The sequence below is a fragment of the Natator depressus genome, chromosome 5, assembly GCF_965152275.1.
Source record: "Natator depressus isolate rNatDep1 chromosome 5, rNatDep2.hap1, whole genome shotgun sequence".
NCBI lineage: Eukaryota > Metazoa > Chordata > Testudines > Cheloniidae > Natator > Natator depressus.
In genome coordinates this window covers 98,260,998-98,284,179 of record NC_134238.1, presented here as the reverse complement: position 1 = coordinate 98,284,179, position 23,182 = coordinate 98,260,998, and the positions used below count along the sequence as shown (strand labels likewise).

The 23,182-nt window shown below is 40.1% G+C and overlaps 1 protein-coding gene across 3 annotated transcripts in view; it reads left to right on the top strand.

Annotated features, from left to right (window-relative positions):
* Positions 1–23,182, top strand: part of PIP5K1B (phosphatidylinositol-4-phosphate 5-kinase type 1 beta) — a 185,406-nt gene that overhangs the window by 80,707 nt on the left and 81,517 nt on the right. For all 3 annotated transcript variants that reach the window (XM_074953282.1, XM_074953283.1, XM_074953281.1), the window contains one exon: positions 13,053–13,183. In XM_074953282.1, coding sequence (XP_074809383.1) covers positions 13,053–13,183 — 131 coding nt within the window. The remainder of the gene's footprint in view (positions 1–13,052; positions 13,184–23,182) is intronic.

The following is a 23,182-nucleotide window of genomic DNA, read 5'->3' as shown; positions in this document are numbered from 1 at the left end:
TTATGTTTAAAAAACAAACAAAAAAAACTACATTTGTAAGCTGCACTTTCCTGATAGAGATTGCACTACAGAACTTGAATGAGGTGAATTGAAAAATACTATTTAACTTTTTACAGTGCAAATATTTGTAATAAATAGTGAGCACTGTGCACTTTGTATTCTGTATTGTAATTGAAATCAATATATTTGAACATCCACAAATATTTATAATAAATTTAAATTGGTATTCTGTTTAACAGTTTGATTAAAACTGATTAATTGTGACTATTTTTAATCTTCTGATAAATCACAATTTTTTTGTTTGACAGACGTAGCTTTTCGACAGCTTGTTCATTTTGGAGTTATTCACCACAAACATTTGAATCTCTGGGACCTATTTTTAAGTTTTGGCTGAATTTATAAACTTCTTGATTGGTTTTGCTGAGTTTATAAATATTCTAGATATATCCTGAGGGTTTGTAATCTCTCTAATCAAATAGTTCGGCTAAAGAAATACAGAATCTTCAAGATACACCCAACACAGTTTTTAAACTGAAGAAATTGAATAACTTTAGTTCAAGATCCCAAACTATGCAGATATGGCCAATGGATTCTGTATGCTCTGTAAACCAGATGATATGATTTCAGGGAAACTAAAAGCTTCAGACACACCATTTGGGGCCTGAAAGCTCTGTGAGCCAAATAGGTATGAAACATTTATCAAAAGAGCTTAGGGTATGTCCGCTCTGCGGGTAGAAGCGTGCCTCCCAGCTCGGGTTGATGGACACACACAAGCTCTTCTCAAGCTAATGTGCCAAAATTCGCGGTGTGGATGTTCCAACAGGTGCAGGGGCACAGGCTAGCCATCCAAATACTGACCCAGTGAGTCAGGTGGGCTTCTACTCAGGCAGCTAACCTGCGCTACTGTCCATGCCCCAACAGCCACAGTGCTGCTGTTTGTGCGCTAGCTTGAGCAAAACTGGCAAGTCTGTCTGCCCAGGTTGGGAGGCATGATCCCAGCTGCAGTGTAGACATAACCCTCCATAGCAGAGTGCCCTAGATTCGGGGCTTGACTACACTACCGTCCAGGGTCGATCTAAGATACGTAACTTCAGCTGCATGAATAGTGTAGCTGAAGTCGACATACTTAGATCTACTTACTGCGGTGTCTTCACTATACTAGACGCGTTAAATCTACCCCTGCTGGATTGATCACTGCCTGCCGATCCGACGAGTAGTGTAGACAAGCCCTCAAACTTCTGCTGGGTACCTCTCACAATCTGCTGGGTGCCTGAGGAGGTCGCCACTTGCTTGAAATATCCATTAGGGTTTACAATCTCTGCTGATTGCCTCAAAGGATTCTGTAGCCTCGGCTGTGGTTCTTGTGCAAGTTGCAAAAGGCAACAGAGGAGGCCTAAGGCCCTGATTAGGGCATGGAACTTCTGCATGTTCCCAGCCGCAGAGCAGCTCCCAGATCTGCTCCCCAGTGAAGGGTAAACCAGATTTCAGGAATCTTCTGTCACTTGCCACTATGATGGGGAATCCACTGGCCCATGTTGGAGTATGTATAATAGTAATAAAGGCAAGGCTGAAGTCAAAGCAAATGTGGAAAGAATTTATTGCCTCTGTTCTGGAAGTTGCAGTGAGTTTACTAATACCTAGATTATGTATTTACTGACAACCTTTACCCTAAAATCAGACTTTGCACCTCAGCTTTATCTATCTTCAGTTCCTTCTACTTTGCATTTTATAACAAATGCTTTACATAACCCATTCAATGTTGCACTTAAACAGAGTGGGTCAGGTTCAATGTGGCCGTAATTTATGTATTCCCTTTGCCAGCATGGGTCACTGCACCCCTGGGGGGGAATGCACCCAAGTGAAGAAAGGTGTTGAGTGAGGGCTTTAATTTCCACCACAGATACGATACAAACCCTGCTGAGGGTTTGAATGCACTAAATTACCGCATCCTTTAGTTGCCATAGCTATGTCCCCTCTCCCCTGCTATCACCCACCACATCTTGGGCTGTGCTAGTCAACTGCAGGTCCCTAGCGGGGCAGAGAAGGGATACACAGGTGGAAGCTGGTATAGAAGCCAATGTGAACCTGGCCCTCTCTGTTTATCTGCAACACTGAATGGTTGATGTAAATAAATCTAGCCTAGAATATTAAAATTAAGGTCAGCGTTCTCACAAGTGACCTCTGACTGAGTGCTTGTTTTCTTTAAGTGTATTGGCACCCTCAGCTCTCAAGGACGTCACTTGGAATTATGGGTGCTCAGCATTTCCGAAAGTGAGGCCCAGGTTTTCTCAAATTGGGCACCCAGAATCAACAAACACTCTTTGAAAACGTCTAAGCTTAGACATTTTCAAACAGTGGCAAAAATGAACAGATATCTCAGATGCTCTTTTACCGAGCTTAACAGTATACAGGATGCTCTGGTTAAAGCTGGAGAGGAAAAATTTTTTAGTAACTTTTAAGCTAGAAAAAAAGTGATTTTAATTGAATTTCCTGCCGAGCTGCCCAGCAGTGATCACAATCATTCATAAAACAGTTACAAGAAATCTATTTCCCAACCCCCTTTTGAACAGCACAGCATATCAGAAAGTGAAATTGATATGAAAAGGAGAACAATGTTGCAATTGTTGTGACTTAGGAATTACAAGGAAAGGAAGTTGCAGTGCAATTAAATTAAAAATATTAGTCATTGTAAAGAGTAACCACCATTGTTTTCATTGAGTTCTGTTGAGATGTTATTCTAAGGGGCAGGAAAGAGGGATGGATCAAGAACAGGGAATAGAACTGTGTAACTAATGGCTTTCTGAGATGAGGAGAGGACAGACAGCCTCTTACTACTGCTGACCTTTAACCTTTGTAACTGCCCCTATATCTCTGCCACTAAACTTTTGTACCTTTCCTGACCCACCAGTCCCTGTAGCTTCCCATAACTGCATCTATAAGATAAGAGTAAATGTTTTCTTTCTTCCTACTCTTAAGCGATAGACTGTTTTATTGCAATTAGAATTAGGTTTGGTCTGGAAGTCACATTGGCTGCCAACATGGCAGATGTGCAGCAATAAAAACAAAGGTGACCTTAAAAAGAAAAGGAGTACTTGTGGCACCTTAGAGACTAACCAATTTATTTGAGCATAAGCTTTCGTGAGCTACAGCTCACTTCATCGGGTGCATCCGATGAAGTGAGCTGTAGCTCACGAAAGCTTATGCTCAAATAAATTGGTTAGTCTCTAAGGTGCCACAAGTACTCCTTTTCTTTTTGCAAATACAGACTAACACGGCTGTTACTCTGAAAGGTGACCTTGTAATCCGGAGAGGAAAAGCCAACTACTAGTGTCCACCTACCCAGCAGTCCCAAGGTCAGAGAAAGGGGTTTATGAGGGACTGCAGTCCCAGATCCAGGAGTACCACAAACAGGTGGATGTCCTTGCTGGTAGTGAGAGCACATTCCGAAATTGGGTATACTAGAATGCAGCGACTCATAGTTACAAATGGTGGTGAAACAGTAGGCTTATGCAGCTCAGCCCTTTTAAAAATGAGGGATTTATTTTTGAGTAGTTATGTTACAACAGTGACATGAGACGAAAAATGTCAAAAGTGTGACTGCTTCAAAAATGACCAGCGAAGTCAGGAAATTTACCACAAAAACTCCCCAGAAAAGAACAATTAAAACGGGGGCTGTATCAATGGCTCTGCACCCACCCAGAGCTGGATGTGGTCTTAGCAGCAGCAGTGAATGTAAAGTTTACTGGATGCAGCCAGTACCTAACCCACAATAATAAAAATAAAATTATCACTGCTTTAACATCTTTCAAAATGTGACTAGGAGAGGAAATATCACTATGCAACATGCGCTAACCTTAAGTGGTTTGGCTTAAGATTCATAGAAATCTGTCAAGGCTGTTTTTATTTCATGAGAATGGGAAAGGTATTTGCATGGGATTGGAAAAGCTCATGTGTGTAGATTGTTACTTATGATAAGTATGTATGACTGAAGAACAAATGCTTCCTTGTAGTCAAAAATTCCTAGAGCATGAACGTGACTCAAAGCTGACTCGAATCATTTTGAGTTTTAAAAAAAAAAGGAAATTTCTAGTATTTCATTAAAATTAGTGGGAGTCCTGCCTGCAAAAAGACTGCCTTTTACCTTTAGTCCCTTTTTCAGATTTATCATAGTGCAGTGGTGATATTATTTAAATGAATTACACTGACCATTAAAAATTATATACCATGTACCTTCATGTAAATCATCCTTAAGTTAGGGACTTCTCTCATTTAGGAGTTGTATCTGTATCATGTGAGCCCCAGAGGGGGAAGTAGTTTAACAGAAACTGTCCTCCAATGTGAAACTGCAGTGGGGAGTCTAATTTAATAGACACCAGGGTTTCTAAAGGAAGATGTACTGAATATAGTTGAATAGTGTAATGAATTATTATAAACCAGTTGGAACTCTGGGACTTGAATTGTGGAGATAAGAGTAGCAAATGTAAACAAAACAGTACTACAACAGCCAGGGGAAGCAGGCTACTAGCACCAAGCAGGCAGGGAGCAGGAGAGAAGGATGGGTTGCTTGTGGCATACAGGACAGGGGTGTTATGGGATACAGAATCAGCCCATTTGGCTAAATCCCCACAAGCAGCAAGACAGGGGAGTGGGGCAACAGCAGCTTTCTGCACAGGCCGTGGTAGAAGGGATGGGCCACTGGAAGTCTCCTTACAGGAACCATGGCTGCAGGACAGAACAAATCACTGACAATTTCTCTATAAATGGTCTTGCCCTTGGGCAAGAAACCGTGAATGATGGAAAGGCCCAATTTTGGGCACTTAAATATCCCTACCATTCCTTATTGCACTAATAAAGAGCAAGATGGTTATTAGTATTTAATAATAGTATTACAGCACTTAAAGGTCCTAACCAAGACCTTGGGCCCACTATGCTAGATGCTGTGTATAGACATAGTAAATCCCTGTCCTGAAGAGTTCAGTGTCTAAATAGACAAGGCAGACAAGGGGTGGAAAAAAGTATTTTCTCTCTGTATATATGAGGACCAGAGGCACAGAGAGAGTAGTTATTTTGTATCACACGCTAGCATGCTAGGTGCTACACAGGTGAGCAGGAAGACATGTCCTTTCCCCGGTGAGTTTATAATCTCACTCATTTTGTCATGTCTAAAACTGAGTGACACAAAAGGAAGGGGACTGAGTGAATAAGGGCGATAATTATATCAATGTTGTGCAGTTACTCTGTTCAGGCATGTGCTCATCTTGGTGGCTCAATTAAGGTCCCTCATCTTTATTTAGTGTGTGTGTATAATGTAGCAGTGGGTACCATGATTGCTTATTTGGGACATTGCAGAAAATCTGAGCCACAAATTAAATGAAGAAAGAATACTGACTTAAGGTATTTCTACACTGCAAAGAAAATCCTGTGGCACCAGGTCACAGAGCCTGGGTCAATTGATTCAGGCTGCAAGGCTTAAAAATAACAATGTAGATGTTCTGGCTTGGGATGGAGCCAGCCTTTGAAACCCAGCGAGTCAGGGGGAGGGCCTCAGTGCCTGGACTACAGCCTGAGCCTGAATGTCTACACTGCTATTTTTAGCCCTGCAGCCCAAGACAGATGAGCCCCAGTCTGTTGACCTGGTCTCTGAAGCTTGGTGCTGCGGGTTTTTCTTTGCAGTGTAGACATACCCACAGTGGACCAGAGTAGGGATGGAATTTGATTCATTTGTGACCATTTACGGGTATGGGGGGAAGGGGAAGAGATGTTTATGGGAGAAATGGCTGAATGGATTAGAAAACCTGTTGTCACTGGCAGAGCGTAGAAGGAGGGGAGCAACCCACTAAGAGATTCGGTTGGATCTTGGGGCTTATTTAAGCTATTGAACTGTTTTTCCTTTTTTCTTTTTAAAAAGGTAAAAAGATTGAATTCAGCATCTTCTATGATTCTTCTACCATTTATCTCACTTATTTGCTTATGGTGATCTCCTGTTAACATGTATCACTGTTGCACAAAACAGATTGTCTATAGGCAATCTAAGTAAAATGAAATCGAACCTATTCCAATGCCCTACTCATCTCTTCTCCTTCAGTTCTCCCTTCAGTCTTTGTGCAGAACTTCTGCTATGTCAATGTCCCCTTTACATAGTAAGGGGAGCACGTGGCCTTTTGACAATGGCTACAGTCCAGATCTGGGTCTTTTACTGTTTTAAATGCTTTATCTTCATAGTTATCTGAAATATTTTATTGTGTAGTGTCCTGTGCCCAGGGCCAATCTTTTACCATTATATCAATGGGAGTTTTCCCATTAATTTACATGGCTGCAGGTAACAGCAGCCTTCAAATTCTCATGGAAATAATTTAGCAACAAGCAATGCCTCCTCCGACAACTATAGAATCTAAATTTGTCAACCGTAATTTTTTCTTTTTTTTTATGAAGACCATCTTTTCTGTAACCTTGCAGCCAGCTCACAAGGTCACTAACAAAACTTGTTGAAATGAAACCATTTAATAATTTCCTCTATATAAAATGTTAGGCAGCATAAATATAGAGGGGTGAGTTCCACAGATCCAGCTTAAAATAGAAAACTCTGTGTCTGTAGCCAGCATAATATCATTAAAATCTTAGTTATTACATTCACAGGATCATGTGGTGACTTAATACCCCATTTGAAAGGATTTAAGGTCTTGTTTATTGTATTATTCAGAAACTGCTTGCACGTCAGCTAGTTACAGGATTTCAGCTCAGCGTGAGGTAGAGAAGACAGAAATCTATTTACTATGTGTTGAGGTAGTAATACACCTCGCAATATATCAAGACTGAGAATATTTTCATTAGGGAGAAAGTAACTATTGGTACAGAGCTGACTGTGAATACCTGTATGATATTGTGGCTTTATTCTATAGCCTTTTGTCATGGCCTGCTATTATTTGAGTATCCAAGTAACATGTGTCTCCTACACAAACTTTTCAATGTAAGCATGTATAAAGAAAACTGCATACTTTTTTTGAAATTTAAAATCAATATATATCCCCCCCCGCCAAAAAAAGAAAAGGGATACAAGTGCGTCCCAGAATGAAAACCAAGTTATTTTAGGGCTTCTGATTTCAGGTGTTAGCTAATAAACAAACACACACACCCCCGATACTCTAGAAAAAAGAGATTATGATATACACTATATACAAAGAGAAAAAAATTGATTTTTTTGGACATCTACATAAAACTCCAATTGCTAAAAATGACCCCCCCCCAAAATGAAATTATAATAAACCCTGAAAAATTGAAGCCCTACACATGGGGGCTTTAATGGGGGGAGGTGAAGGAAGGGGAGTTCCATTTCAAATTTGTGCGCATGGACACCAGGGCTAACCTTAAACTTCATAACTTGTTGATTCCAGTCAAAGATATCTGGGTGGGTCACAATTTGCAATGATAAAACTTAAGACTTGAGAAAAATGACTTCACAGTAGCATCCACTAATATTACTATTTTCACAATTTGCTAATCTACCAACTGAACACACTGATCTTCTAAAGGGCTCAGTTGGGCACAGTCCTATGCTCAGTGTGGAAGTCTGGTGCCATAGAGGTTTCAGAGTGGTAGCTGTGTTAGTCTGTATCAGCAAAAAGAACAAGGAGTACTTGTGGCACCTTTAGAGACTAACAAATTTATTTGACCTTAAGCTTTCGTGGGCTAAAGCCCACTTCATCAGATGGATGCAGTGGAAAATACAGTAGGAAGATCTTATCTAGAAGAATCGTCCTTCAGGATAGGTGCTAGATCCTTGATGATGCTGGAGAGATTTTAGTTGGGGGCTGTAGGTGACAGCTAGTGGCTTTCTGTTACTTTCTTTGCTGGGCCTGTCCTGTAGTAGGTGACTTCTGGGTACCTTTCTGGCTCTGTCAGTCTGTTTCTTCACTTCAGCAGGTAGGTATTGTAGTTGTAAGAATGCTTGATAGAGATCTTGTACATGTTCCTCTGTCTGAGGGGTTGGAGCAAATGTGGTTATATTTTAGAGCTTGCCTATAGACAGTGGATTGTGTGGTGTGGTGTGGTCTGGATGAAAGCTGGAGGCATATAGGTAAGTATAGCGGTCAGTAGGTTTCCGGTATAGGGTGGTGGTTATGTGACCATCGCTTATTAGCTCTGTAGTGTCTAGGAAGCAGATCTGTTGTGTGGACTGGTCCAGGCTGAGGTTGATGGTGGATGGAAATTGTTGAAATCATGGTGGAATTCCTCAAGGGCTTCTTTTCCGTGGGTCGAGATCAGGGGTGGGCAAACTTTTTGGCCCGAGGGCCACATCAGGGTTGCAAAACCATATGGAGGTCCGGGTAGGGAAAGCTGTGCCTCCCCAGACAGCCTGGCCCCCGCCCCAGAAGCATTGTTCTGAGTCAGCCATAAAGATGTTGGCATACTGTGGGGCCAGGCAGGTACCCAACAACTTTGTGGGTGACTTAGAACAACGCTTCCTCAGCTCTCGTCCCCTAACGCCCCTACTCTACTTGCGCTACATTGATGACGACATCATCATCATCTAGACCTGTATTTTCCACTGCATGCATCCGACGAAATGGGCTTTAGCTCACGAAAGCTTATGCTCAAATTTGTTAGTCTCTAAGGTGCCACAAGGACTCCTCGTTCTTTTTGCTGATACAGACTGCACTACGGTTACCACTCTGAAATCTGTCTGGGAGGAATTTTTACTCAAAAAGGCATAATTATTCCTGGAACCCCCTCAGTGCACTGTGGAATGCTGCAGGCCTCCGTGGAATGCAACTTTGTCCCCACACTGAACTGGTCCCATTCTGTGTGTGTCTATCAAAATACATTATTAAGACAAAAATTTAAAATCAACTTGCAGCTTAGAATAAACCAGGGGTTCTCAAACTGGGGGTTGGGACCCCCTCAGGGGGTCATGAGGTTATTCTGAATACTGGGGAAAGAGGCATGCCACTTCAGTTCTGTTCTGCTCCTCCTGCTGGCTTCTAGGCTTTTTCTGACCCTTTTCTCCTCTTTGAAGTGCAACAGGGAAGGGGAACGTGTGTGTGTCAAACCGAAACAACTTCAAAAATTCCAGAGTGCTCTTCTCATTTGCGGTGACTGTACCATAGTTTGAAAGAGGAGGGGCTCTTGGCATTGTGGTTTTCCTCCTGTACAATACAGTAGGTCCCATTTTAAAAAGTGCCTTTTTTACCAGTACGATACTACCAGCTCTAGTACTATTTCCTATTGTAAGTCTAGTTTATACCTCAATCTCGTAACATCTTAACTACCAATAAATAAGATTAGAACCCTTTTAACTGTGCCACTCTATAGAAGTATTTTGCCATTAGTATAGCAAGGTCTTGTATGTGGTAACTATCTTCAATTTAATGTAGAAAAAGCATCTGAATTGTAAGTAAATTTGTACATTTTATATTTCATCTAGAAAAGCTACAAAAGTCCTTAGAAGTTTTATCTGTCATATATTTTTGTCTCCATGTTTACGTGTGTGTGTATACACACACACACACACGTATATATACACACACACACACACACACGTGTATATATGTGTGTGTGTGTGTGTATATATATATATATATATAAAAAATTTAGTTATTTATTTTCTAAAGTACATTGCTCTGAACCTCAAGGAAGGCAATCTTTTTCGTTTTTATTGCAAATCTTTAAAATTTCTGTTGATCAGATCACTTTGTTTCTGAAAGGGCAGATGAGTGGTTGCTCAAGCATTAAACATAAGGGGCCAAAAATCTGCTTTTTGTGCAGTGGCATGATGTGCAATCCAACTGAAGTTGTAGGAGTTGTGTATGCATAGCTGAGGGCAGATTTTGGCCCAGATGGTGCTATTTAACGAGCAGTTTAATTATGCAACTAGGCAGAAGTATGGGTTGGACAGTATGTAGCAACAGAATGTTCAGAAATATTAGCATGCATGAATCTGAGTGGGAGTGGCCAACAGTCCATGTAAGTGTGATTCAGATATGTGCAGAGAAAATAAAAGGAAAAGGAAAAGGAGTTGAATAATATGGTGGGCTCTACAACCATTTTCAGTAACAGACGCAAAACTTATTTCATGGTGTGGAACATCAGACAAGAAGCTAATTGGTTTCATAGCATGAGGTTAATGAAACCTACATATCCATGTTGATCATGCGGATTGTTCTCATGCTGCTGTTTCTAGTACTCTAAAATATGCTGATGCCCAGTTATGTGATCTTGGAATCATTGTGCAGGTATGCTAAGGCTAAGGGGTAACTTCTGAACCTTCATATAAGGCTAAAATGAAGAAAAGTCAATTTCAAACTCTAAAAGGAGAGAACTCTTCTAACTGAAAGTCCCTGAACTTTATTGCCGACTCTACTGCACTGGAGTCTTGAAAGGGAATTTAAAAATATACCAGACAGGGTATGAAACTTGATCGTGTACTGTACTGCTGCCCTGGAATACTGTGAAAGGGAACCATGAGTATAGAGAAAATGCAATTGAGGGTGGAATTTTCCCACCGACCGTAAGGGATTTTAACCTCCAATAAATATATTGTTGCAGTAATAAGATAGGGGAATTAAGGCTTTGTCTACACTAGCACTTTTGTTGGCAAAACTTTTGTCAGTCAGGGGTGTGGGGGGAAAAAAAACATACAGCTACCACCACTCATTAGTGATGGCTTAATTATGCTGGCGGGAGAGAACTCTCGCGCTGGCATAGAGCAGGTACGCGGGAGACCGTGTACCGCTGCTGCTGTAAGGTTCGTAGTGTAGACATAGCCAGAGAGAAGTGCTTCCCTTAAGGCTCAGGGACCAGCTGTAATATCGCCTAAGTCTGTCATCTTCCCTCGCACTTCTCCCCCTGATTGCGCTCTTAAGAACAAAATAAAATATTTTAAACTGGAACAAATGTTCTTAGTGAAAGATTCCAACATTTTTTTAAAAATACACATCTTGTCATCTGATGCAACTGTAAATACTGGATTGACTCTCAGTTAAGGGCATGCTTGGGCCACCATGCTTTTGGAATTTGGTGTAAAGAGTATACCAGTGGCTCTACGGTCTGTGAGCCTCCAGTGAATGCTGGCTGGGAACATGGTGCTGGCTCTCCTCTTTGCTTCTAGCTGCCATAAGTTGTATTAAAATAAACCAAAAACCCAATAAATACTTTCCCAATATTACTTTTCCATGTAAACAATTGCTGTGGTTGCTACAGGGGTGGTGATTGATTACACTGATCAACTCTGCTCCTGATGGCAATCATGAATGGAAGTGGAGGTGATCTAGAAAACAATCTTTCTGTTAAGATGTGGTCCACAGTATGAAAAAAGCTTAGGACTTCCGCACTACAAGGCTATACATGGTAACTTGTGCCCACTTGGAGAAACCTTCAGGAACAGCTCATGTTCTGGCCCAGCTGTGATGGCAAGATTAATGTCCTCTTAGGTTCCCAGTTGCTTTTCCACCTGACTTATCTGTAATCCTCTGTCAATAATTAGTTGCAGTTCCTCATTATCTGCTATATTTTCAGTCTCCAGCCCTCTTTCCAGCCGTGTACTAGATGGGTGTCCAGTTGTGTACCAAGAATCTGTCTGCATGAATACCAACTTAAATGAAGTGTCATAATTAGTGCTTATGCAGGGAATTAATCATTCATGAATCAAGGCTTTTCAGGGAAAGAGAAATGGGAATCTTCTTAACCACACACAAGCCAAATCTTTTTACAGTAGAAGTAGCACTGTAAGGACTCTCTGGTTTTATTCCACCAAATGAACTGTTATGCAAGTGCAAGGTCTTCCTGGCATGTAGTGTTAATTATTTAAAATAAGCACACATTGCTACATCATTTCACATTTAAAAATACAGTCACCATAGCACGTGCACTTCTGAGAACTAAAGTAAGATCTAGTATCTGATATTGGAACCCTTCCGACTGTAATTCCCAGTTAGTTCAATTAAGTTGTGCTGGTTCAGAAGCTTTCATTTGCAGTGAGAATTTGACATTTTACTCAGCTGTCTTTCGCTGTCATTATCTTCTTGTTTGTTTAAAAAAAAAAAACACCCTTGAAACCTGCAAATTATGCACATAGCAGGGGTCTATGCAACATTGTGCTCCTGTCCCCATCTTTTGTCTTGTTACACTCATGTGTGCCACTTTTATTGAGAAGCTATGCAGGGCAGGGACTCTCATTCTGACCCCAATTCTACCACCCTTACTCCACAATCAGGACTGCCCACTACTGTATGAAGGCTATTCCCTGCTCCCATGTAAGTAAATGGCAAAACTCACAGGTTATTCAATGTAAGGATGGCAGAGTTGGGCCCTGTGTGTTGCAGGTATATACTGTACCTAGCACCAGAGGGCCCAGTCATGAGTGGGGCCTCTGGTGGTGACTACCATAATAGAAAGCCTAAGTAGCTTACAAAATGTAAAGTAAAATGGTGTTGATTCTGATATTCTTTTCTAGCAGTTATGATAGTCTCTACTACAGAATTGGAACTGAATGCCACCCTTGATGACCAGTGTTAAACTGTTGACACTTTTGCTGCTGCTGTTAATCTCACCAATATATAATAAAATAATAGTTCATTATAGTTAAGCTAGAATCTATATTTTGAAGCTCAAATATCAGCGTCCATAGTAGCTCTGCATACAGAGTTTGGCCCTTAGAATTTGGGAGGGTATTCCCTGTAAGATTATCAGAGGTATTTCAAAATTCTTGAAGGGATTTGGATGCCCATTTCCCATAGGAATTAGGACAGTTCCCATGTCCAAATCCCTTAGCGATTTTTGAAAATCGCAGCCTATGCCTATTTTATAAGATGTGTTTAGATTTCAGGCCTCAGCTACATCACAGTATCTCTTTAAATCTTTTTTATCTGAGTAACGGTTAACTCCAGTTAGAGGTGAATCTCGTCCGCTTTCCAACCTGAAAAAGTAAAGCTGACCAGGTTCCAATCCCAAAGAAAGATTTAATTAAAATAAAATGCTTTGTTCAAAGAGTGCTCATGATAAAGAGCAGGAATCCAGATATAGTAAACTTGCATTCTAATGCTTATTTTCTTTTGCAGACAGCATCATCTGCTATTAAAGGAGCTATTCAGCTGGGAATAGGATACACAGTAGGTAACCTCACCTCTAAGCCAGACAGAGATGTACTTATGCAAGACTTCTACGTAGTGGAAAGTGTATTTCTGCCCAGGTAAGGACAATCCTATATCATGTTTTTTTCGAACAAAAAATTAATAGCATGCCTTCATTTACTAGATATGCTAACTATGAGGACTATTTTGAAAAGAGAATTTTCCTGAAACAAATGGGATCATAGTAAGTTTTTAATGTAAGAGCAGTTCAGTGGTTTTATGAGAGGATATTTTAATAATAAAAAAAAAGAATATGAACTATTTCAACTGGAAGTTTGCCATTCAAAATAAGTTGAAAATTAATGTAATAGACTAGACTCTAACTTTTTTTTCCTGTGCCATAGCCCCAGCTGAAGCAAATCCTTGCATACAGTTAGCTCTGCCAATGGTCTCCAACATTCAGTTCATTCAGAAACATCCATGTTTCCAGATCCATATTTCCAAATATGGCGGTGAAAGGATGGTAGGAGGGATTACCATGTGCATACTGATTAGTGAGAACAGATGGTCCTGTGTTTGAGATATTAGACTGAAATTCAGGATCTGGGATAAACTTCAGACTCTGCCACAGACTGCCTGTGTGACCTTGGGCAAGTCACTTAATATTTTTGTGTCTCAACTGAACGTGTGTAAAATGAGCCTACTAATGCTTCCCTACCCTGTCACGGTGGTGTGAGAACTAATATGTGAGGCCGTCGGGTCCTGTGGTGATGGGGGCAACATAGGTGGAAACTTTCAACCAACATCTAACTCCATAACTGGTGCCAATGGTAAGCATTTGTACACAGACTGGACACCATAGTTATTGTGCAGACAGCAGTTTCAGATATTGCTATAGCCCTATTTAAGGGATAATATTTGGAAAAACATACTCCGGTTTATGTGGGAAATCGGATCACAGCAGATATCAACAATAAAAAAAAACTTGTTACATAATGGCTTATATTTTTTTTCCAAACTGTCACATATGACAAAAAGTATAAAGAACATATAGACCAAGATTTTCAAAAATAAGAGTTCCTAAATCCACTTTTAGGTACCTGCCTGATTCTCAGAAATGCTGAGTCCCCAACAGCTCCCATTGTAGTAACTGGGAGCTATGGGTGCTGGACATTTCAAGGCACTTACTTAAGACTTGTCTACACGAACACTTAGTTCTCAGCAAGCTGGGGTGTAAATCTGTCCCACGATAGTATGCTGTGTATGACATGTCCATGTGGACCCTGCTGCCACACACTACAAGTTCCCTGTTGCACTTTGATTTCCTGTTACAATGCAGGATAGATTCAAGTGCACTAGGGAGCTTCTAGTGCATGGCAGCAGGGTCCACATGGGCAACAGTGTGCAGCAAGCTAGTGTGGGGTAGATTTACACCCCAGCTTGCTGCGAATTAAGTGTTCATGTAGACAAGCCATTAGTTGAGTATATGTTGCAGTTTGAATGTGGGCTAACATGTAATCTGAACATAAATGCACAAATCTTCTCGAACATAAAATATAGTCCTCAGAAACATTAGGAATGACGTCACTAAAACAATGTATATATTTAATAGGCAGTGTTTAATCTTGAGAAAAGATGACTGAGAGGGGACCTGGTAAGTCTTCAAATATGTTGAGCTGTTACAAAGAAGATGACATGAAGAACAATTGATCACCATCTGAGAGTAGGACAAGAAGTAATGGGCTTAATCTGCAGCAAGGGAGATTATAATTAGAAAGTTTTTCTAAAATCTAACTAAAGGGTAATTAAACTCTGGAATAATTTTCCAAGGGAGGTTGTGGAATCCCTATCATTAGAGATTTTTTAAGAACAGATTAGACAAACACCTGTCAGGGACAGTCTAGGCTGACTTGGCCCTACCTCATTGCAGGGGGGCCAGACTTGATGACTACTTGAGGTCCCTTCCAACCCTACATTTCTATGGTTCTATGACAGCCATATTTTAAAAAAAAAAAAATGATCTGGTTTGATAATGTAAAGCCATTGTTTATGTGGAAGAAGACTTGGGGCTAAGTTAATCTGAAGCATTTTCTTAAAGAAAATCTCAAAGTTCGGAACATATTGTCTGGATAATATCCAGTCTTTACCCCGCATGGCTGTAGTTGTGCCAGTGGGAATTATTCATGTTCCATGCTCGTGGTTTGTGAGTGTCTATAATTGATGAGTTTTGTATATGCTTTTTCTGTGTGATCTATATTCTGGGAAAATATGTAGATACTAACCAAATAAATACGTTTTAATACTTCACCAAGAATTTTTCAGATCACAAGAAGAAAATTACCACTTCTATATTGTCATGTAACCAAACTCTTCACTGTTTTTAAAACCAGAATAATAGCCCTACTTGGATGAAGATGTTGCCATTACAAAGACGATGCATGTACCCAATAGGAGTCTGCATGGCTATCTGTAAAGACTTCAGAGCCCAAGTTATTCTTTTATATATCAAGTGAAACTTGCATTCACAAAAACTACTATAAGCCGTTGTTTTTTAATTAATAGCACAGAGGTGGAAGAATCCATTCCATTTCCTTTTTATTTCCAGTTTGATTTGTTGTTTTTTATAAATGTCAATGTTGTGAAAGCCATAATACGTTAGTTACCTGATATGAAAACATTCCTGCATACATGCTTACAAATGCAATTTCCAAATGCCTGTGTGGTTCTTGTGTTAAGGATAGTGATAAGACAGGTTTCTTCTGTTTTAAAAATGGAATGGGGGCATGAGGAGCAACTTGGCTTGCCTGTATTAACAGAGTTTGTGTGTGTGTTATTAAATAAATAAATAAAATAAATTAGTTGCATCTTCCTGTCCAGTCATCCAAAGACAACACATAGTAAGCTATCAATTTAAAGTTCTAGCCAAATGCAACAAGTAATTTGACTTGCTGTCTGGTTTTACTAGTCAGTAAGCAAGAAAGAGTTATATATAGTCAGTCTCCTTGACTGAAACAAAGGATCTTTTTATAAAGGGTTCTTATTATATTCTTTCTCCATTAGATTCAGGAGTAGCAATCCATTTATGTCTTTTAAGACCAATTATTAAATCTACAATTTCTGTGCATTAGGGGGTATAGGAAATGGAAAGTCTGAGTCTTGTCTCTTTGTAAATTGCATATTTATCTGCCTGTCTAAAATGATATTGAGTAGGAATAAAAAGGTACTAGTTAGGATGAATTGCAAGAATACGACCCTTCATAGTAAAGTAGGGAGCTCTACTGTTGAGTCCCATTTGAAAGTACAGTGCAGATTATTCCTAAGTGTCACCAGCAGATTGTTAGCGTCAACCAGGTTATAAAAGTAGGAGTCTCTCTTTCTCAAGGCAAAGGGAGTAGTGACTGAGACAAAGGAGGCAAAACCCGAGGAACAGCTGATCTAGGGAGAAAAAGCTTAGGCTAAGGTGAGTTTGACAGTTATTTGAATTACTCCCTCTCTGTGATTAGGGCATCATTGGTAAATTTGAGCTATGTAAGAGGTGTATGTGATCATGATGAGAAAACAGGCTTAACAAGCAAGCAGCCACATTTTGCACTAGCTTCAGGTTTCCAATGTGATTTAGCTGTAGCCCCATCCAAAGTATTAATTTAACTCCAACGTTGCTATATAATGTACGTGTCCATTTGCAGCAGCACTTTGTCTTTATGGGCTGTCCTGATCATTTCATCTCCCCTCTGACTGGTCCCTTGTCTGCACCCAGGCCTGATGGGAGTGATACAGGCAATGAAGTGACATGTTACTTATTTCCTAGAGTTCTGTGCACTCCTGATGCCACATTGTCATAGTAGTGGGAGCATTGTTACAGTCGTGGTGTTTTTAGCGTAAGCGCAATGTGCCTGAGGCAGCACGTGACCAGGTCTGCTGGTTGGATCATTAGTTTCCCTGGCCCGGGCCAGGTACTGATGGGGAGTGTGACACTGTAAATCCAGACGACTACTTGAAGTGCAATGAAACAACACTTCTGCTTGCATTCCAGCAAGCAAAATCATATGACAATTATAGTTTTGTATAAAAGAAAATCATGGAAAAATAGCCAACAATTCTTATGATTAATCAATAACAGAAAAGAAATAACCTCTGTGTAGTTCTCCACCCCTCAAATAAACTGCACCATCTGTATGATAGTTTAGTAACCATAGCAAAACATAATATTATTTCAGGATACTAACAGTAAGAGATTCATGTGGTTAAAAACACCAAGAGGGAAAAGGAGGAAAATGGTTGGTTAGAACTCAATATAATGGACCAAATTCTGCTGGGTTATATTGCTGTAAAGCAGAAATAACTCCTGATTTCAGTGCAATTACTTAATATTTACATTGGTGTATCTAAGAGTAGAATTTGGCCCAATACTTGGGTCTATTGCATGTTTGACTCAGTCATTTTCAGTAAGTTACTACGTCTTTGCACTGTGCCTTTAAACTGCTTAAAATGTTTTCTTTCACTGGCCATTATAGCACATGTGCAGTGATGAGAAGATACCTTCCCAGCTTCCACTCCTCTCCACACTCATCTTTAGGACAGGGTGCAACAGGCAAAGCTCTTGTTGTTCATATTGGGCTATCCAGAAGGAATTTTATAGCATGTTGCTTTTAGGAGCCAACTGTGATGTGTCACAGAGGGTTACAGTACAGTAATTCATTTTTAGGACCACATTCTGGATGCAGTTTAAATGGCAGTGAGCATGAGTGCTCATTTTACAGAACACAAATTGGCTGAGCCAGTTGATCGTAACGAGGGAACCTATGGCTGCTCTACATTTGGGTAGTGTAAAGCTACTCTGGGAACTCATGCAAATAGTCTCTCCTGTCCCTCAGAAACACCCCTATGCAAACCATAGCCTCTCTTCCCACTACCAGGGCCAGTGGCATTACTGTAGCAATACTGGCAGTAATAGCCAAGCTGTCAGCTAGAGATATTTTATGCAGCCTAATCATTCTCTTCTCTGCTGTCACTCAACTTTAAAGGATTCTCCACTCTACCTTGGAATCTTGGGGAAATGCTGCATGCTCCATCCCAGGGGTCCTCTTAGATCCAGTGTGATGTCATGACTTCCAGGTGTCTTGGTGTTAAAGAAGTGTCACAGAGTAACTCTAGTTCACACAACCTTATTACAATATGACACTTTGTCATGATATATATAAACTGGTAAAATATCTTATCCAGAGTTTTTTTTGACAGCACCAGGGCTCATTTCTGCCCATATGTAGAAGATCCACGTATCGAGCTTTAAAAAGTTGTCAAACTGTATTGCAGGCTTTGGGCACTAGGAACATACACCAGACTCTGCCTATTTGTTTTCTCAGACCTGTCAGTAGAAGGACTTCTAAGATCCAGGCTTTTGCCAAATATTGTCAAGTGTTCAATCTTCACATAAGTCCATTTATGGGTCTCTCACTTTTCTCCCTCTGCCATATGCTTTATTTCAGCTTCTAGACATTGACCAGCATCCCTAGTCTTGTTCCTCAGCATTCCAACTGGGAGGCTTACATTATTTGTCCTTCATCTATACATGTTGTATTGCAGGCCAGGCTGTTTCTACAATGATTTAGTTAAGATATGGGACATTTTCTCTTGCAGTTTTGTTACTGAAACATTAGTCTGTAGTTCACAACGTGTGATGGCATGTGAAATATTGTCAGGGTTTTATAACTCCTGTGAAGTCTGGTGACATCAAAAAGTGGGTAGGCAAAATTAATGCATAAAAGTATGATTACAGCTAATTAACAGTAATAGGCAGTGGTCATATTGTGTCTGATAATATCAGGGTGGGTGGTGTCTTGTCTCTAAGCTTCCACTATACAAAATAAAAGAATCATTAGCTGATGTATTTTCCAGAAATGTCATGGAAAGATCAGAAAAGCTCTGTGAATTTCAGAGGCAATTTCCATACAAACACCTTGGTCAGTTGAAGGGCCAAGTGTTTCCCAAACAATTATATGTACACCATTCCCTGTAGGATACACATAAACAGTATTCAGAGTCTCATGCATAGCTATTTATGCTGTAATTCATGCCCACTGTATTAGCTCCATGTTGACCTGTTTCACACAGAGGCAAGTATGTAACTTGCCGAAGTTCCTAAAATCCAGTCCTAGGTAAAATTCTCTCTTCCCTTTCTCTGCTCCTCCAGCATGGACATAGAGGACATGCAGATCTGCTGAGGAGTACTTTTTAGGGGATGAAAGAATCTGGGCAGACAGCAACTTGGTAGGGAAACTACTGCCATTTCTTCCAGTGTGTGTAAATATTGTTGAAAATGGAGACAGTGTGACTCCAAGAACAAAATCAAGTCTATTATGAACTTTCAGCTACTTTGATTAGTAAAAAACAATTCCTAATATAGATAAGGTGAATGTTGATTTTTTTAAAATGTATTTTTGAACATAGCCACCTGTTTTAGGTGCTTTAAGATGCCTCCATAAAAGGGAGTATCAGCAGTGCAAAATTAGTAGTAGTGTTGTTGTTAGAAAATAATTAAGAATGCCCATTCAGTGGTTATTGCTACATAAAATCTTATGGACCCAAATATAATTGTCTTGATTTATTTTGAGATTCTTTAATGTACACATGTATTGCCTTTTAAAGATGTCTTGTTTCGGGAGACTTATTAGCACATCTTACCGTAGCTGAAAATAATACAAAGGAAGATATATCTAGAAATAAGGATATCACTATCGGTCTCTATCCTATATCAACCAAAAGCTGATAGCTATGTGAGTATAGAAATAGGGGCTAGTTCTTGTAGGCAGAAATGATGCAGTCATTTATCTTTTCTCTTTAGGGAGGAAATAGGAGGATTGGAAAGCAAGGCCTGGATTAGTTGTGCATACTTGTGCATTTATCTGTTGCACACAGGAAAGGGATAGTGAACGCACTTCAGTGGGAAGTAAAAGAGCAACTTTTCCCAAGACTAGTAAGACCTGATTTTTTTAACACATTCGATATTTTGTTTGATTTGGGGGTAAATGGGGTAAGGAGTCCATTCCATATTGGGCACTGAGACGTCCCTTTTTCACTATTTCCCTCACTTTGCACATACACACAACCAAGGCTCCACATTGTGGCTGCTTTCTTGTGTTAAAAGAGAGAGAAAAAATGAAGTTTTCCTCAGAAACCCTTAACACTACTGTAACTGGTCAGAGGATGTACCATTGAAAGTAGTAAGACACTCCTGTCCTTGGGGGCTAAGTGTGTTGCTGCCTTAACATTTCCAGTCAATGCTAAACCAAGGCGAGACTGCCAACAAACACATCTGGGTCTCCCCCAAAGCAGTACAGGGCTGGACCTCAAAAATATAATACTTTGTGATTAATTTTAGATTGATATGCATCACTTATACTGTAACTTATTCCCCTGGATTTATAGGCAGACAGTTCTTCGCTTTAAAAAAAAAACAAAAAAAAAAACTAAAAGATTCTGCAATGCCAGAACGTGCAGTTACCTGCATAGCTACTAGAGAACACAGCTTTCATGGTAAAATTTAGTCTTTTTTTAATATATTGAATAAAAATAGTACTTTGCACTTTATAGTCTTTCATCTGAGCTTTTTAAAGCACTATCCAAACAGTATGATTAAGCCTCACAATCCTTCCAAGACCAGAATTAAATGTCATCATTCAGGTACAGAGATTTGAGTTGTCCAAGGTCACAGAAAAAGTCAAACTGGTAACAGAACCTAGTCATGTGCTCTAATCACTGGATATGTTCCCTGTCTTAAGATGGAAAGTTATTGAGGTTATCTCCTTTCTTTATATTGCACCTTCTCCCACATGTGCCCAAAGTTATAATTTTGCAGTTTTAGGTTTTTCCTTCAGTACAAATGAAAAGTATTGAATACAATAATGTAGCTGCTTTGTAATTTAACTAGCATACAGACAGTGTTTGCATTGATGTAAAGTGCGGGCTTCCTTGCCTCTCCGATTTCTGGATGCTGCTAAGCCATTTCTACCAGGAGTGACACTTATGTTTGTATCTTCAAGAGATTTCTCAAGAACAGTGTGTTTTATTTTGCCTTTGGAATGCACCATATTGCATCAAATGGTCAGTTAAGACATTACAATTAACAGAGCAAAATATGCCTTTGCCAGCTACAAACAATCCTCCCCATACAAATTTCTTAATATTTTTGTAGGCTGGTTAAAGCATATTGTCCAGTCCACTTTGCATGTGGTACTTCAGCTCTGAAAATAGCCCAGCCAGAGCCTGAACTCCTAAAATGTCACCAGCAAACTGTGGGGATGGGGCAAAAATCCAGGTTGATCAAAACTAATAGGTTTGGGGCTGAGAACCTCAAATTTCTAGGTTGGGAGGAGGGGACTAAAAAGCCTGTGGTTTTAGAGTTTGAAAACATCTTTCCTAGCCCACTGGTGTTTTTTAGTGTTCCTCAGTCTAAACCACCTTTTCCCTCTTACTTTCTTTCCTCCCAGCATGCAGTTTTTTCAGCAGCTTATCTCTAGCTGCAAGAGCTTTGGAAGGGCTTCCTTTATCACAGTACTACTGCTTTTAAGCCAGCTAATAGGATGTGCTTCTCAAGAAATGCAGTCCCTTGTCGCCCATAGATGCCTTGTATGCCATGGCAAAAAACCCCTCAAACTCTTGTCAAATTTTGTTCTCCTGCATTGCAGTTGAACTTGCCACCGCTGTCCTTTGAGCAGTCCTATGAGGCAGTGAAACTGAAAAAATCAGTGTAATGAATGAAAACAGTGTGGAATGGTGAGCAGCCCTGCATACCCACAGTAACCAGGGAGAATTTTTAAAAATAGTGTTCTCTTGCAGAGTGCTAGGGCTTGTCTACAGGGAAATTGACCAGCGCAGCTATAACAGAGTAAGCTGTTCCACCATGGGTTTTTTCAGAATAGGGTTCCTGTGTGGACCTTATTCTGGATTAAAACTGATTTAATTATGGAATAATTACTCCACTTTGTAATATTCTGAAATAAGTCACTTTTAGTCCAGAATAGATGTTCAGAGAGTGAGTGAATTATTCTGGAATATCTGTGCTGGTCAATTTCCCTGTGCAGACAAGCCCTTCATGTGTGTCTGAAGTAGCTCATGCTCTTGGGTTTCATCTATCCTAGAAAAATGAGTAGGAATTTTCCAGCGTGGATAAAGCTGTATCAGTGCTGGTGTGAGCTCTGGTATAGAGAGGGCATAAGCTTTATTTGCCACCAGGCCACCAGGCCATCAGACCCTGCAGATCTGAAAAATGGCCACAAAGCCAGATTTTTCAAAGGTATTTAAAGATGCAGACAGGTGCCTAGTGAGGTTTTCAGAAGCACCTAGTCATCTAACTCCCATTGCATACGTACCTTTACAAATCTGGCCCAAATTTTCTGGTGTAGATGCTCTCTTGGAGAGGGGTATGTGTTATATTTTTTAATTATTGGCTATTTCATAAAGTTGCATTGTTGGAACCTTTTAGTGGGCTAGAGTTTACTTCATTGCCCTTCTCCAGGAGCTAAAAACCCCCAACTCCTATAGAAAAGCACCTGGAGACCCAGAATTCAGTCACTGAGGGTTTTCAGCAAAGATTGCACAGGGTCAACCTCCTCACATTCAAGTCCAAAAGAACAAAAGGAATGAACTTAATTCTGAAGTTTATAAAGTTTTACGATGAAGAAACATAATAACTACAATTTAATGTCTACAGCATAACATGGCTACTTTATAAACCACATACAGTGTCTTCACGGTTATACATAAACATAAATAAAGAGAAAAAAAACCCAAATTAAATCTAACCAGGTCTGTCCCCACAGAAATACAGTCGAAGAAACTCTGAGTTCCCAAAGGCTTTGGTTGAGTTTACCTAAGTCTTAGTCTTTGATCACCAAATCTATGCAGTCTGGTGAATCAAAAGCTACATCTTCCCTCCACGTGCTTATAGAAATTTTCAGCTGGAATCCATACAGACCCTTCATCCTCCTCCTTCTCATGCTGAAATCCCTGATTAGCTAGTCAGTTAACCAACCACTTAGTTAAGTAAATTTTTTTTAAAAACCCTGCTGCAGAATGCTTGAGTTAGGAAAAACAGCCTGCTTTCTGCTCCTGAGGCTTAG